We start from the raw sequence: 18575 nt of genomic DNA on the forward strand, positions 1-18575 counted from the left end.
AATAGGAAGCCAAAAATAAGAATGTATACGGTATGGTAAAGTACATTTTGGTCTGCACATGCACTGGCACCTCACACTAATAATGAATCCGCTGATTTGTTGTCGTGTCTGATTGGTAGCATATCTCGAACAAACTTAAATAAAAAATAGAAATAAAAAACCTATGAACACAGTCATAGCAAACACAACACAAGAAAGAGCTAATCAAGGTCCCAAGAAGAACTGATTATTAACACAAAGTGACACGTTGTGAGCTTGTAGACATACTATTTTCAAATTGTCAATATAGAGCTGAAAAGATTAATGTATCTTTTGTATTAATTAATAATCAAAATCTACAAAGTAACTAAAGTTTCCAAATAATGTTATTTGAATGTTTGGCTCTGAGATGTAGTGGAGTACAAGTATTGAAAATCAGAAATACTCCAGTTACTTGAGTGAATGTACTTACTGTAGTTACTTTCACTGACAACAACGATACATTTTTTGCAGATGGACATCTTTTTATACATTCTTTCCAGCCCTGGCAAAGCCCTGCACTTCTCCAATTCCTGGAGGGATTTGCCTGTATATCACACATTAGATTCAAACTGAGTCTCACACTTCAAAGACTTCTTGAAAGAGTTTTGAGGTCTGCACTGCAGTGCATTCATTCCACATACAGCATACTGTTTGTACTGTAGATCAGATATGGGCAACTGGTGGCCCGGGGGCCACATGTGCCCCCCACCTTCACTTGGTTAATATCCGAATATTGATATACAATTATACACTGTATTTATTTCAGCTGTTACAATTCCAAACATGCAAACATGACCTGCTTTAATTACTTTGGTCTAAGGTTAATGAGTAAATTGCTATTGTCTTTTTTATGAATGTATTTTAATTTAGTTCATAAAGTTAACAACATAATTAAAGGCATTTGAAATTAATTACAAATTTCACTTTTCAGGATTCCAATTTAAAAAATCTGGATTTCAATTAAAATAATAGAAAAAAATAGCTGATCTACAAGCTCAAAACGTGTCACAGTGCGACTCGTTTTGAGCTTGTAGATCGGCTATTTTTGCTACAACAGTAATATGCAATGTGGCCCTCTGGGGTGAGTGTGTAATATATAGTGGCCGTCTCTATCATCAAAGTTGCCCATCCGTGCTGTAGATCAGCATCTCAAGGACGTCTGTTATGTGTGTGTGTTTCTAACCTGGTTTACAGTACACACAGGAATATACATGCAGTGATTATACTGTATATACATGCATATATATTGTTGCTGGCGGCAGAAACGTCTTAACTCCATATTGTCATAACCAAGACAAATTGAGGAGGACGCAGTATCAGTGTTCAAAATAACAATAGTTTATTTACAAAAGGTAACTAATATTAACTCAATATATAAAGAATGCTTACAGAATGTGTGAGATGTGGAAGTCAGTAAGATCAGTGGTGTCATTGTGGATGTGTGGTTAATATGGTGACGGTGTGTTGTAGTGTGCAAATCAAACAGTAAAGGGGAACAAACAGAAGGGTGCTGTCATCTGGAGAGGGACACAGAGAAGGCAAGCCCTCTTTTTTTTTTTTTTTTTTTTTTTTTTGCGGCTTACGCCTTTTTATTGATTTTTGAAGGGACAGACAGTAGGCTGACAGGAAACGGGAGAGAGATGGGGGGATGACATGCAGTAAAGGCCGTGTCGGGCTCGGGAGTCGAACCCGCGGCACACTGCGACTGGATTACCAGTCCGGTGCCCAGACCATTACGCCACGGCCTGGGCCTGGCAAGCCCTCTTTTAGAGAGGTTCCAGGAGCACTGGCCAGGTGCTCCTAATGCACCTAATGAGGAGTCTCAAATCTGATCTGTGGGAGAAACACACAGACGGGGCAGTATACACTATATAGACAGCATACTGTAGGCCCTCCAGGCCAGGCCAAGGGGCTGTGATCATTTTCTAACTTTTTGTGGGGTTTTTCCCACAAATGAACAGTAACAAGTTTGATCATACTACTACAGCATCACACAAAAGTAGCACGCACGCATGCACACGCATCATATAAATGAATGTGTCTTGGATGGATTACACTGATGTCTTCAAGCATTATTTTGAGTGTGCGTCAAAAGAGCAGTATACAGGCTATTAGGGTAGCGTGGGAACCATGAAGGACTGGAGTGCTGGCTATTACTTTCATATTGTGAAACTTCATGAGCCCTGCACCCGGCAAACCACATCATACAGACAGTTTTTGTTGTGTATATGTGCTCACAACCCCACAGTTCCCTTACATCCGCATCACACACACACACCCAACCACGTGCACGCAGCCTTTTCACAGCTGCAGCCCTCTAAGCATCTGCCCTGTGAACCGTGACAGCTGTAGCCGCGTTGATTGACAGAGTTGAAAAGTCAGGTTCAAGTGCAGGTTCAAACGACCCCTGGTGTTTTCTCTGCTATACACCCCTGCTAAGCCCCCCCTCCTCCACCCATCGCTACCTATACCCAGTGCCCCCGTCGAGCCTTATCTTTCCCAACCCCCAGATGTCTCACACACGTGGCGACGTTCCCTACCAATCATGTTCCCAGGTCTCCGATGCTTAATTAGAGCTAATTAAGGGCGGGGGCATTCTTTGTAAATAATAAATGGGGAGTCAGAGAGGAGCACATCAACATAAATTGTACCACCGAGGACCCTGCAGCAAGCAATGGAATTGGAATATCAAGATGTCCTTTTGCTCCGTTAATTGTATGATCAAGCGTTACCTGACGCGTGTCAGATATGGGGTCTCCATGGGTTTATTCTTCTACAGTATGACGATGTGTACAGCATAACATTACAGCGTATGGATGGATGTACACTATTACATTACATACATTATTACAGCATATGGATGGGATATATTTTACGTATGGGAATGATGACGTTTAGTTGTGTGTACACACGTATTGTACAGAATATTATGTAGAATATTGTTGCTGTCGTGTTATTCTTATTCTTATACCACTACGTCTGGGTTAGAGACAATATATTTTATGTATGAATAAATGTCTGTTCATTGTGTGACTCTGATGTAGATCTTGATTGTGATGTAGGTTGAATGAATATCTGTATAGTGTTATGTATGTGATTTATGTATATGTAATAGCAGTGCATGAGTGTATTCTATTATGTTTACAGTTATCCTACATGCTTTTACATTTTGACATACATTTAGCACCCATTTTATAGTACATATATTTATCTGCATGGCTGTGTCTATGTATGCATTCTTACATCATCAGCTTCAGTGTGTGTGTGTTCATGCATGTATGCTCCGTAATCAATGCATACATGTCTGCATGTGTGCATGTACTGTGTATCCTTTCATCATCATACATGTCTGCATGTGTGCATGTACTGTGTATCCTTTCATCAGGCTGTGGAAAGGTGCAGTTTTAAGTCATGCAAACGTGACGTGAATTCAATGTTAAACCGAAAAGTTATTTTGAATTTTACTCTACATCTCGGCATGAGGCGTTTGCACACGCACGCACGCACGCACGCACGCACGCACGCACGCACGCACGCACGCACGCACGCACGCACACACACATGCACACACACACACACACACACACACACACACACACACACACACACACGCAGGTATCTACCCACCCACTAATTTCCATATTAATATGTTCTCCCATCGTGTATCCGTTGTCTTTGTGGCTTACGGTGTATGAGAGAAGCACTCAATGAAAAGGGAGGGGGGGGGGGGGGGGGAGTACTAGACATGACAATACTATATGCCCACAAACCACATCAATGCATGTAACCCCAATAATAGGCCCTGTCAAAGCACAGGCTTGCAGTGGTCGGTACAGCTAGCTGCCGGGGCCGCGAACGTGCAAATTCAAATCTCATTTTCAGCAGAGAAGAATTGCAGCCGTGTGAGAATTAACTTGTGATCCATCCCTTAATATTTCTCTGGCAATTTGGAAAGCCTGGCGGCAGGCAGGCGGGGCTACTTCATATTTCGAGGAGGAGGAGGAGGCGCAAACAATTTGCTTGAGATGTATTACATTACGCACCCGGGACGAATGGCGGGAATTGGCCGCGGCGGTGCCGAAAACAAGGCCCTCTAATCGGACTCTTCAATTTCACGGTGACACGGCCCACTGTAATGAGGTGACGCTTGTTGACAAGTGATCCTCGTGGGCAGAAAAAAAGTTCAATGCCATCCAATATACAAAAAGAATGGATATGAGGGGGGGTGGGGGGGGTAGCGCTGTCAAAGTCGTTACGTTGGCTGAATTCCCCTTGTTCTCTCTCAAATGGCTTTGTTGTTGTTGACACTGCAGGAATTCATTTCTGGGGAAGGATCCTTATTGCAATTCCAGGTTTCATGTCACGCCGGATTTATACTAAGATTGGTTACGTGTCAATGTCATGTGCTGAAAATATCCGATCTACAAGCTTAGAATGCATCACCGCTGCGATGCGTTCTGAGCTTGTAGATCGGATATTTTCGGTGCATAAGTAAGAGTGTGAGACCCTAATGGATCTTAGGAAAAATGGCTGTAGTGTTGAATACAAAACATACGTGGGATGGGGGTGGCGTGCGTGCGTGCGTGCGTGCGTGCGTGCGTGCGTGCGTGCGTGCGTGCGTGCGTGCGTGCGTGCGTGCGTGCGAATGGTTCCAATCTGGGAGCGTAGAACTCATTTAAAACTAGTCACATGGTTTGCCGGTGGCATCCGGCACGTTATCGTCTCAAAATGTCACATCTTTTAATGCTTTCTTGCAGAACACATTCTTCTCCTTCTCAAACAGAACACATTCTTCTCCTTCTCAAAGCCACACAATTTATTCAAGAAAAATAATGTTAAAAGCCCCCATTGTTAGAATGGTTCAAGACCCCCCTTTTCACGTCCAAAAAGGAAAAGAGAAATGGAATGCCCTTCATTTAGAGGACCATCCTCGCATGAATGTTGTGCAATCATAAAATCTTCAATCCATAACTTGTTTAACAAGTATGGTAGAGTATCTTAATACATGTTTTATTTTTTATTTTATTGGAATAACATTTAAAGATGATCTGCAGCTACTCAGTCAGGGGTATAAATAAACTGAATGTTGGATGATTAAATATCCTTGAGCTTTATGGGATTACAGTCACATGCTGAGGATGTGTTTGTTCAGCCTCTTCTTGAAGGATGAATACTTGATTTAATGTCTCCAACAACCGCAGGAGGAAGGCTGTTATAGCTAGCAGAGTAGAGAAAGCTCATGTCAAGGAGCATTGGTGTTTGACTTGAGGATTTCGATTTGGTAGTACTAGTACCCTCCGGGTGATTCGACCTTGGATGTGAGCTTGCGGTAGCAGTGCTTTGAGAGTCCACTGGACAACTGGGAGTATGCATCTTATAAGCAACAGTTAAGGCCCGTTCTAGGGGGAGGCAAGGGTGGGCAGAGCCCAACCAAATGTGATCCTGCCCACCCAATCAAAAGTTATGAGATTTTTTTTATTGAGTGGTGCAACCACTCCAAGGAACAGCAATGTCCGTGTTCACCTATGTGTTCATTAATGAGCACCAGTATAATGAGTACCAGTAGGGGCGCTGTTGTGCCAGAAACAGAGAGAGCGAGACAGTGCCTGCTAATGAGAGAGAAGGAGGGGGGGGGGGGGGGGGGGGGGGGGGGGGTCAGCTTCATTTATATTTTGTTGAATGAAATGGTGCACAGAAAATAGAAGATCTACAAGCTCCAATAAGTCGCAGCGAAGTGTGAGTGGCATGTAAGTATATGTAAAGTATGTAAATTCCTGCATCCCCTCAAAAGGTTGTAATTTAACTTGCGTCATCAGGCAATCCTTAACCAATTGTTATAATTCCAAGTGGTATACTCCGTGAAGTGTATATTTTCATTGGGTGTATAAGTCATGTTTTTGAGTGGTGCAACCACTCCTACAACCAGCAATGTCCGTGTACCTGTTTGTTTGTGTACCTGTGTGAGCACGAGTATGTGACTTATTTATACCAGTAGGGGGCACCAGAAACAGAGAGAGGGGTATGCTGTGCCTGCTGCCTGCTAATGAGAGAGAGAGAGAGAGAGAGAGAGAGGAGGGGGGAGAGGGGAGTTGCACCACTCGGTTCACACAGGTGTGATTTTTTTATATGCCTTTATCAAACCATATGGAGAGAGATGGTCGGGTTCTAATTGATTGATTGATTGATTATTTTATTAGACAATAACAAATGCAAAACAGTACATGGTACAGTCAAATCACATTGATCCAAAAGGATAGCACCGAAAAAAGACCTTGCAGTCTTGTTTCCATTCGGGTCCCATGCATTCATTCACAACACAATGATGACAATAATCGAGATATCTCAAAAACATGATAACTATGTACAGGTGGAAGTACAAAAAATCTAAATACAAATAAAATAATTTCTCGGAGGGGGGTATAGGGAGGTTGGGCAGTCATCTTCTCTCCTTTTGACCCGCTGACATTGATAGGTGATTTTTCAGACCGGTTTTAAAGGAAGCCAGTGATTTGTTTGTTTTGAGGGAAGGGGGCGGGGCATTCCACACCTGAGTTGTAGTGCTGTGGAAAGTTAATTTACCCATATTTGTTCTATATGTGGGTGGCACCAGATCATTATTTATACTTCCTCTAGTGTTGTGGCTGTGAGAGTTGCTCACCTTTGTGAGGTAATCAGTTAAGTAAATGGGGACTGAGGGCACAGAGGGCAGGGCTGAATACCCAAGCCCTGTGAGCCATGCAGCCTAGAGTTCATGCACTGAGCGGTGGTGCATGGCTTCAATTAAGGATTTTCCCAGCGGTTAATTTCACTGAAGTGTACGTACATCTCTAAAAACCCTGGCATAGAAAGTTAACCCCTTAAAACCTGGAAATCATCTGTGTCATTTTTTATTTTAGCTACTACATAGCACTTCGGCTATTAAGAATTAGCAGATGTAAACGCTCATAGTGCCTTGTGCCACGCTATGAGCTTGTACAGTAGATCTGCTATATTAGAACATATTAGATGTTGAATATAACATCTTTAACTCAAATATTAGTTCTGGAGCTCCGTGGAACGGTCAGCAGGAGTCCTTGACATGAAAAAGTTTTAGCAACAGTGATATAGCTTGCAAATAAGCTATAAGAGAGCTTTTAATTGTACCATTTGTGGCAAGAGCTTGTAAATATCTAAGACCCACACAGAAGAAAACCCTTTACCTGTACTTTTTGTGGTAAAAGCGCTCAAACTTTCTTTTTTACATGCCTTGATCTCCTTAAATCCCCCTCCTCTCTCTTTCTTAAATCCCCCTCCTCTCTCTTTCTTCTTCCCTTTCTTTGTGTTTCTTGGAAAATAATACATGATGGGAACTACGCACCAAAACGAATAGAGCACCGAAGTCTGACGTCAATATCGGTAGAGGGCGCAAATCCATAGGTTCATATACTTTTTTTTCGCATTGTAATCCCCAGGGGGATTTTATAGTTTGCCTCATATAAGAACTGTGTTTGAAAAATAAACAAATCATCCAGGCTGCTTCAGCCATATGGATATGAAGAATCAACTGACTGAGAGAAAACGCTAATGTTACAGCTGCTGAATTAGTTACATTTTCACTAGAAACAGACTGTATCATATAATGAGTGACTGACTGTCGCAAACGATACAGAGACACCTCCCTGACAATAACACTGAGACAGCTTGTTTATTTTTGGACCACAATGCTTACAGTAGACGATATTAAGATGCACCCCATAACCTTTCAAACAGAAGTTACTTAGCCGAGTTTGACTCAGACAAACACGACATCAGTTCTAGTGTTCCACAGGGCTCGATTCTTGGTCCTCTGCTGTTCTCCTTGTACATTCTGCCATTGGGTGAACTCATTACCAATCACGGAGTCAATTTTCATTTCTATGCTGATGATACCCAACTATATCTTTCTGTGGCCCCAGATGATCCCTGTGCTTTAGACCCGCTGTTGACCTGTCTGTCTAGCATCAAATGTTGGATGAGTGAGAACTTTCTCAAGCTAAATGAGGATAAGACAGAAGAAAAATAATCAATAATTAGCAGACTTGGCAACCTGACTGTAGAAAGTAACAGTACAGTAAAGAACCTGGGGGTTATTATTGATTCTGAATTGAATTTTAATTCACACATTAATCATGTTACCAAGATTGCCTTTTTTCACCTTAGAAATATTGCACGAATCAGAGCCTATTTGTTCTTGGACGATGCAAAAACGCTAATCCACGCCTTTGTTTTTTCTCGGCTTGACTACTGCAATGCACTCTTTTCAGGACTGCCTAAGAAAACGACTGACAGATTACAACTTGTCCAAAATGCAGCAGCTAGAGTTTTAACTAGAACTAAGATGAGAGAACATATTACTCCAGTTTTGGCATCACTTCTTCTTTTGGCTTCCGGTTGTTTTTAGGATTGATTTTAAAATTCTGTTACTTGTCTATAAAGCTCTCAATGGTCTCGCACCTCCGTACCTCCGTGATTGCCTACCTAGATATGTCCCTAACCGCCCACTCAGGTCCTCCAATGCTGGCCTACTTGAAGTGCCTAAAAGAATATGCACAAAAAAATATGGTGAGGCAGCTTTTTGCTTCTACGGCCCAACAGCCTGGAATAAACTTCCATTCGAGCTCAGACATGCACCCTCTGTAGACATTTTTAAATCTCAACTCAAGACTCACCTCTTCACCCTTGCTTTTAGTTGAGTTTCACTATGCACGTTCCTACCCTGCCCTGACTGATTTGCTGCATGTGGTGTTTTTATTTGTTTTTATTTATTTTATGTTCTTATATTCAATTTTGTTCTCTGCCTATTTTGTTCTATCATTTTAACTACTTGTGTTTTATTGTATTTTATTTTTGTGTCCTGCCCTGTGAAGCACTTTGAGCTGCATTTATGTATGAAAGGTGCTATACAAATAAAGTTTATTATTATTATTATTATTATTATTATTATTATTCTCCATAGTACTTCCGTGAACCAGGGGAATCTGTGTAGAATTGTGTAAATTGTGCTCCGCCCAGGAATTGTGTCGCTCCACAGTTGCGCGGGAAGGATGCTGAGTTATATAAAGTGCTTGCAGCTCGGTTTCATCATATCACCTTGTTAAATTACCATGTCACACTAGACGACTGGATGTTGAAAGCAGCACAAACATGTTTGGAATGACAAGTACCCCTATGGTGGATTTAACCACATGCACCCTAGCACCCTATACGAACTCTGGCACATGCACCCTAGCACCCTGGCACCCTATATGAACCGTGGCACATGAACCCTGGTACCCTACACGAACCCTAGCACATGAATACAATAATAGGGGAACATTCAGCAACATTTTCGACCGGGAGATCTGATGTAGAGGGAGGGAAAAAAGGAGGAATCGAAGTACAGTTTAATTGGTTAACCCATTATTTTATCAACGATAAATGATTTTTATGTTAAATCTACGTTCACCCAATTATGTCCAGATGCAGCGCTGGCTGCTTATCAGCAATTACACACATGAATAATTTGAAAGCTTAATCACAAAATACTTATTAATATATTGATTATGCTATTAATATATAATATATATATAGGCTACTAATAATAATTGTATCGACGCAGCGCTCAAGGCAAAATAAAACCTTCATAATTAATTTTCATTTCATGCTGTCAAATATTTCAGGCATCACCGTAGTTGTCATCGTTGTTTTCATCATGGTAGACAATATTTTGGAACAGCAGTTGACAAGCGATCGTTTTGGATGGGGGTTTTTGGGGGAAGAAAAAACAACAACAAAGCTCTGAATGGAAAACTTGTGTTACGGCCAAAAGCTAAGCCGACTTCCTGGATGTTTTAACCCATGTATTAAAACCCTTTTAGAAATGTATGCGTAGAATCGGCCTCAGGTCTTTATGGGTTAAACCAAACGGTCCCCTGTGTGTCAAAGCCCATGTAGGTTCCAATTCATCACTGAAGCTCACTCACGCACGCACGCACGCACACACGCACACACACACGCACACACACAAAGACATCAATAAGCGTTCCCCCACCCTGACGTTGGGGGGATGGATGGATCATAATATGTCAGCCAACAGGTTCCATGGTGTTCTGGGCATTGATCAGTAAAACTTCCAGCCGGACCAAAGTTTGCTCTCTGCAGCCTTCATCTCCGCTCAGCTGTCAAGAAACTGTTGCTGCCTGTAGCTCATATAGGCGAGAAGTTCTACAGGGAACCAGCTCAGTATGCATTTATACAGCATGGTCGGCCATTAGAGGACTTAACCTTGGACATGTGTTCCCAGGGGGAGGTTAATGGCCAGTGTAGTATATGGAGATGAATGGTGCTGCAGATATCGCTTACAGCAATGATGGAGGCTGAAGGGTCTCCATAAATTCATTTTTTGGTGGGGAAATACAAATAAAATGGAATTCAGCACAGTCCAACATACAAACGTACTGTATAGCTTTACTCTGAACCGTTTTCAACCCTGGCATCCATATTTTGAGCAGTAGACATTTCCAAAACAGAATAGCATGCGTTGTGAGCTTGTAGATCAGCTATTTCCGCAGAGTGATACCATCGTATGACGGACTAAGTATTAGCATTCATTAATGAGCTTTCCTAAATAGGTTAGTCAGTAATCATTTTTGTCAAGGTAGTGGTACAGTATTACTTGTGATACTGTGAGTCAATAATAACATTTATTTCTGCCCCATTTCAAAACGGAATGACTAAAGTATATGCCTATTGCCTATACCTACTCTATACACACACACACACACACACACACACACACACACACACACACACACACACACGCACGCACGCATGCACACGCACACACAACTGCATGTGCAATAATGTGACTCAATTCCCAGTAGAAACATGATGTCCCAGTTGAAGTCCGTTTCAATTCATTCTCCGTCTGCCCTGTAGCCTACTAGACTCATTTAGGCTTTTCACAGCACAATTTCTCCATCACCAAATATGTATTTTCCTTGACAGCGTGAGTTCACTGTGATGTGCTCTGTACCGTTGAGGTACTGTATTTTACAATAAATTACAGTTGGTGCGTGTCACTCTCTGATCAGGATTTCATAAATTACCTCTGGGATACATTGCTGAACATGTGACAGAGATTATTACACATAGGCCCTTATTTATTTTAATAGACTGTAATGGATTTTATTACACTTAATGTGGTCAGGGCAAAGCAACATCAATATGCAATCAGGCAGCATAAGTAGATTGCATGTGTTAGATTTTAATGAACGACTATAGTGATTATTGAAGTAGTGCTACAATTATTTAATTTGCAATCCTCATGTTATTATACAAATGAGTATTTTTTTTAAATATTCAACTTAATATGAAATGGTAAAGGTTATTTAGTCCGTCAGTAGCCTATTATATTATGTTGGGACTATGGGAAATGTTTCTCATCCACGCTTAAACAAAACACACAATATTGCCTTTGTGTCATCTTGACACTTTTAAAGGTTGAAGAGGCCGTGAGAAGAGGAACAGAGATTACATTAAGACACACACAGTTCTAACTACGATAGTTAAAAACTGCTGCGTAATTCCTCCCAGCATGTTACTTAGAGAGAGCTTTCTTCTTAACAAGGTCTGTGCTCCATCTTCTCCTTTGAGCCGAGCGTGTCTTGAATACAGGGATTTGCGCCGGCTGTCACAAAGGAGAAATGTCATGTTGGACATGGAGGGCCTGTCAGCGCTGCGTGAAACAGCCCCCAGAGGAACCAAGGTTAGGCAGGAAGTACACGCCACAGAGACGAGGCGTACCGCGCCAGAGCTGTCTTCTTCAAACTGTCAGCCAGCCCCTTCAGCTCAACTTACTTTCACAGACGCACACTTGATTTGGTTCATGCGGTTTGTTTCGCGGCTTGCTGTCTGCAGACTCGTGGACCAGAATGAAGGTTGCTTGCATTCTGGGAGAATTGGAATCGTGTATATTTTTTAAATGTTCTCCTTAATTAATAATAAATGCGCAGAGGGAGATGTCTTAGAGTCGCACTGGCGTAGAGATGACTTCGACTTCAAATTAAACTTCAACTCGACTTTTTTGTGGTTGTTGTGTTTTGTACAGCTCACAGCATTTTGCAATTTGTCAAGACAAAAGTTACACGGGTAAACAACAGTGAAAGAAGTAACAAGGAGAGTCAAACAAGCAGAAGGCACAATGTCAAGTAGTAGCACAGCAGCATATAGTGTGTACTGTACTGTATAGTTCTGTAGCTCATTCTGGTGTAGGGATGACAGGGTCCTTGTAAAGATTGAAGAAATTGTACAATATATACTATACAATGCTGTATTGTACAATCATACTCTATATCGCTGATGTGGTGCTGCAAAAGCATCAGACTGACTTCAATGAACATCCATGTGTACCTAGTTACTGAAGAGTTGACTGAGTTTCATGACACATTGTGTAATTATCACAAATATCACGCCAACTATATTACAGTAAATTCACCAACTCTGGATTCAGCATACGGTATATATAATGCACAGTACACATGCAGTGGATGCTATCCTCACTATATATTACACCTAAACTTTGTAGCACAAGCTTGTAAATAAACTGAGAGACCCTTTCGTTGTACCGTTTGTAGCAAAAGCTTGAAAATATCAAAACCCACACAGAAGAAAAGTCTTTACACACTGTGTGTGTGTGTGTGTGTGTGTGTATGGCGCTCCATTAGTGCCACTACAAACGCTGCTAGCGTCGCGTGGACCCGTTGGATTTTTTAATGCGCGCGTGCGTGCATACGTCCGTTCAGCGCAGGCCATACAAAAACCATACTGCATTGGTACTGCACATGGCCGCGTTGAGTTTTTTTAATGTGTGTGTATACTGTTATATTTTTAAAGGAGAACATTTAAAATGATGAAGGTCACCGCCAACTGCAGCAATTACACCAAAAATTGGTTCAGGCCTGTGTGATGTTATGTGTAGTCTAACAATGACCTCAAATCTCTCTCTCTCTCTCTCTCTCTCTCTCTCTCTCTCTCTCTCTCTCTCTCTCTCTCTCTCTCTTGCACGGACTGTATGCATGCACACGCACACACACACTCACGCACCATTTCTCCAATGGTTCGGTCATCTCATTAAGAGAGTAACATTTAGAGCCCTGTGTGAAGATAAGGAGGATAGGTCTGGATCATCTCTTCTGCTCATGAGGGAGGGTCACCTGTTTGGATAATGGATAATACCCACTGCTAGTGGGCCGAGAATCAGGGATAAAAGGTCATTAAAACTTTTATGAAGCTCTTTTGTAATTAAGCCTGATTTATACTTAGTTGCACGCCAGTGGTGCACACCGCAAATAGTCTACCAGCTCACAACACCTCGCTTCGCGGCACAGCGAGGTGAGCTTGTATATCGACTAACTCGGGTACATAAACCTGGCCTTACAGACAGTTCCCATTCGAAAGGGGCTGGACGCATGGGGACCCTCGACAACCCCCCCCCCCCCCCCTCCTGTGAGAGGAGGGACTGGGGGAACCTCTCTGATTTCAATATGACAATGCCAACGGCAAAAGCATCGCTTTCCCCAGAGTTCCCCCGCGTCCACTGCTGTATCCTCCACTCCATCAGCACCAGATGATCCAGATTTTTCCTGGTTTTTAATTAAGTGGAAGGTCAAATCGCACCGCTCTTGACTTCGGGGAACGGCTGCATGTCTGCTGCGGCAGAGGAAGCTACGCGCCCCTGCCATTAATTTTATGGAGCGCAGGGCTTTTAATTGATTAAAAAGTTAAGGGCTGTGGGGAACGCTAACTGAGGGGCACTCTTGCGTTTAGTTTTCGACTTGTACAGGTTCATTCTCTACAGTGGAGAACACTTCAGGGAGGATTTTCTTATTTAAATGGTATTTAATTAAATACTAATTTTGTTAAAACAGAAAAGAAAGCACATGCACTGTTGTTTTTAATTGCCTTCTAATTTCATGTATTTACTGTATGTGTTTTGTCATTCCTGGAACCTGTTTAAGAGCCATTGAATAGTTCAAAACTATAGGCCTCATCGTACTGTGCAATTTGTATGAATGTTCTTTGGAAAACCAATTTAGGTGGTTATAAATGAACACTACAGCCACAAATTACATTTGCTCAAGTGCTGTTGTTGAAAATCCCCTCATGGGGAGATACACTTATAAGATACACTTAATATAATTTACAAAAAATCTAGAGAAAGGCGGTTTCCTCCCAACAGCAACAATATATATCAGCAATTTTTGGCAAAGAGAAACAAGCGCTCAAAGTAGAGTTGTAACTCAAGACCAGAGCGTTCAAGACAGTGGTTAACATGCAGGATTTGCTCGCGCAGTGATGCATCGATAGAGCAGCCTGTAGTTGACCTTGTTCCTACCACCAATCTATCATTAAACGAGAGCTATCACCGAGGCCAGGAAGTCAATTAGGATGGATGCATTTCTGACTGCTCACGCAATTCCTCCATGTCACGTGAGGCCACTGGGGGGGGTGGGGAGGTTTCGGCACACAGCAAACCGATCCCCGCCGATTAGGTCGCGGAGCGGCAGAAACCCTGCTCTCGGAAGCGGCGTGCGTGGTAAAAAACAAACATGGAAGCAAAGCGACGTGAAACACTGAGCCCGCCGGACACCTCGGGGGACGTCTAGTGTGTCCACATCACTCGATAGTCCCCTGTAGAAAACCTCCTCACCCCGCCCTGCCCCCGGCCTGCCACCACCCAACTGTTTCATCATCCCTCACCCCCACCCCCCTCGCCACCAATCTCAGCCACCGAAGAAACCGAGGTCACTGGTTGTAACCTTATGGCTCCACGGGAGCAAAAATCAAATAACAGAGAAGTATATTTGGAACGTATATGGAATATGAAACCGCCACTTCTCAGATGACAATAAACAGAGGCATATTCCTCCTTGCGGTTCTTCTCCCCTCCCTTGGCGGTATAGGAGACAATAGACTGACACATAGTAGCTCCTAAACAGTTGGGTATTTAGGTTATACCCCCACCCACTACATGCAATTCACAAGCTGTCCATCCATCCGGGGTTGTAGGCCCCTGTCCGTCCGCGTAAGTGAGCCTCAATCACTTTTCCGAGCGAAATACGGACAAGTGCAGAGCGGGGCTTGTTTCCCTCTGTCAGAAAACAGGCGGTTTTGGTCTGAGTGTCGAGAAGCGCCGTTCTTCTCTCCTGTCAGACGCTTCTGTCAGGTCTGCCCGAGTCGTTCGTCTAATAAACCACATAAAGCAAGTGCAACAGCCAGTAACCAAATAGGGCCTCAAATAGGGCCTTGCTACATGTCAGAGCGACTTTGAGTGGAGTAAGAGAGCAGACGTGAGTGTGTGTGTGTGTGTGTGTGTGTGTGTGTGTGTGTGTGTGTGTGTGTGTGTGTGTGTGTGTGTGTGTGTGTGTGTGAGGGTGTGTGTGTGTGTGTGTGTGTTTCTGTGTGTGTGTGTGTGTGTGTGTGTGTGTGTGTGTGTGTGTGTGTGTGTGTGTGTGTGTGTGTGTGTGTGTGTGTGTGTGTGTGTGTGTGTGTGTGTGTGTGTGTGTGTGTGTTTGTGTGCGTACATGCATGCTTTTTTGTGGTGACCAAAAGACCCCACAAGTTGTGTAAAACCAGAAAGAACTGAGATTGCTAGAGTTTGGATTACAATTTGGACAATATTTGTGTTTAGATTTGGGTTAAGATTTGTCATTTAGGGGCAAGGTTTAGGGTTACGGGTTAAGATTGCCATTTTGTGATTGCCCCAGAAAGATAGTAAGTTGTTATGTGTCTGCGCTTGCATGTGTGCGACTGTGCGTGCGTGCAAGTCAGAAAGAGACTCATTCTCAAACTATTAACTCTCTATCAGCTCTCTGTTTTGGTGCTCAATTAGTGAATGTACAGAGCTCCTTTCATTTGGATCATAGAGTGGCGAGTGTGACCTCATTCGCTTCGCTGTCCTCTCCACGGGGGTGAGCGACAAATGAGCCCCTTGTTTTTCTTTAAAAAGGGAGAGCCTATAATGAAGCTTTGAGGCACCATCCAAGTCACACAACACAAATGCGTGAAAGTTACAAACCCATGATGGTGACATGGAAACAACGACAGGCCATTTGTGTCTTGTAATCCCCCCCCCCCCCCCCCCCCCCCGTTGGAGATTATTGATTTTTTTTAATTCATACGGATGCCTATTCATGCCCCGCCCCGCTTTCATCGCTATCTCCCCTCTCTCAGGTGCAAGTGCAGCCTGCACGCCAACAGCTGTGTGTTTGACAAGGGGAGGCTGGGCTGCGAGTGCGAACACAATACCACAGGGCCGGACTGCGGCCGCTGCAAGAGGCACTACCACGGCAGAGCCTGGAGCGTGGGGTCCTACCTGCCCATACCCAAAGGAACGGCAAATATATGTGAGTGTCCTCAATTTAACTCAGAGAGAGTGCACATGTGTATACTCTCAGCAAGACAAATGGGTAAATGAATAATGAGGGTTTAACTGTGTAAATAAGACCTGAGAAGTGGCAGAGATGCAGGATTTGCCTTAAGAAGGAATGCGTGCATTCAAATAAAATGACAAAGAAATGGTGTTGAATGCTCAGTGTAGCCAATGCCATATGGTTTAAGAATAACAGGTTGTTCAGTCGCTCTTGATGAACCTAAACAAACAAACAAACAAACAAACAGACAGACAAGCACGCATGAAATAAACATTATCTGATAAACATTATAAACTTAATTGAAAATAATAAATTGAATAAATAAAATAAAATCAGAACCAACATTCCTTTTTTTCCTATTCAGTTTTTAGTTTTTCAACTCTGGCAGTGAGTCCTACAGTAATATACGATGGTAGACTTGCAGTCAGGCTTATGGACAGCGAGCTGATTTAATTCAGGTATATTATGGCCCATGCAGGAAATATTGTTTCCCAGTCATTCCACTCTGATGGTTTTCCAACAAGCTCAGTGAGGTGAGATTGAAGACAGGGGGAGTTGATGTAATCCCAGCATTCTTTTGCCCAAAGAAAAAGCACAGTTTCCCGTATCTTGCACGGAAAAAGCTCTCTCATTGAGCCCACTGTGGAGATACAGCAGGTTTAGGGTCTCCGCTGTGAGCTAAGTACGGGGACTTAGCATCACGCAGGTGTTTTTGTGCCCAGAGTTTCAGGGAGACATGGTCAGCATGGGTCTACTTGTTCTTAGGAACAGCAGCTGGCTGATGTCCGTATATACTGCAGTACACAAATATATATTGCATGGAAGAAGATATTGTCGTTTCAAGTTTGTTTATAAGGCTTTTTTTCCTAAATTTGTTCAGACTGCAGGTCAATACAGTCTGTTTCTCAAATACAATCTGTAGGACTGACTGTCCACACTGTTATTTGCAAGCAGTCAGATTGTGGATTTGTGTAATCAGACATCGTCGACGTATCTGCATTTGTTTCTGTGGTGGTAATGCTGTAATAGGCATGAGTATAATGCTTAACGCACACTCTGTTGTCTGATGGTATATCTCTCAACGGAAACAGACGATCTACAAGCACATTGCAGATCTGCTATTTTCAGCAAGCAATACTGTTGAATGGCAGAGTTTAAATCAGGCCTCAGTGTCCAAAGTGTCCAGACACATTTTTAGAAATCTGATTTGATTTGAATCGCATTTCGCCACACATTTAGAAAAAGATCTATTTCCATGTGTTTCAGTGTGTTCAGACTTGAGGAAACCAATCTGATTCCAATTTTGATGAAATGTTTCTTGTGTGGTAGCCTATACCATTTGCCCAAAAGCCACTTTCTCACACATAACAGTCCACAACTACAGGCCTCCACTTGCACAGATGTTATTCTTCTTTCCATTAATGAAAGTGCTTGATTACTGAGTTTACTCTGAATATATTACAGTTCTTCATTTTGTACTTTAATTGCATAATCAGCTGAGAGATGGGATAAGTAAATATGCTGTCCAGCAGGGCTTATGGTTTATGAAAAACATAAAATAATGTGGTTCAGTCTAAAAAAATATATTAGTCATTTATTAATTGTGCATGTATAATCATTAAGCTGTAATGTGCAGCATGCATAATGACAGGATTCTGAACGGAATGATAAACTTAAGTAATATATCATATCAAATGGAATTGGCCTTGACTTATTTGATTTCATATTTAAAGTTGATTTGCTGAGGTGATTAATGTGGCTCTATTCTGAACCAAAAGAAAAGAAAAGTCAATATAGGAAAGGAAATGATGTGGCTCTCGAGCACCGCATAGAAGCGCCGTGGGTCAAATGTGGATGTCGGTCTTCCTGTGACCAGCTTACATCAATCAGATATGACGCCAGTGTATCACAGGGTTTCTCGAAGTATAGGTTCTGTGGTACCATAGGGTTCTGTGACACAAGTCCAGGGATGCCTCAGCATTAATTTATATTTATTTATAGCTTCAATGTAATCACTATAGACCCTCTGAGTGAAACGGACCATTGCACTGTACTTGATGTGTTCTTTTTCTGCACCGAAAATATCAGCTTACAACGAGCTTGTATGATTCCAGATTTGGCCAA

The 18575-nt window shown here is 42.5% G+C and overlaps 1 protein-coding gene across 1 annotated transcript in view; it reads left to right on the top strand.

Moving 5' to 3' along the window:
- LOC310871153 (netrin-G1-like) overlaps positions 1-18575 on the top strand; it is a gene marked incomplete at both ends in the record, with an annotated part of 91138 nt that overhangs the window by 53192 nt on the left and 19371 nt on the right. Inside the window, one exon of the mRNA XM_083782642.1 lies at positions 16252-16424. Coding sequence (XP_083638768.1) covers positions 16252-16424 — 173 coding nt within the window. The remainder of the gene's footprint in view (positions 1-16251; positions 16425-18575) is intronic.

The sequence above is a fragment of the Protomyctophum parallelum genome (genome assembly GCF_964188405.1).
Source record: "Protomyctophum parallelum genome assembly, chromosome: 14".
Taxonomy (NCBI): Eukaryota; Metazoa; Chordata; class Actinopteri; order Myctophiformes; family Myctophidae; genus Protomyctophum; species Protomyctophum parallelum.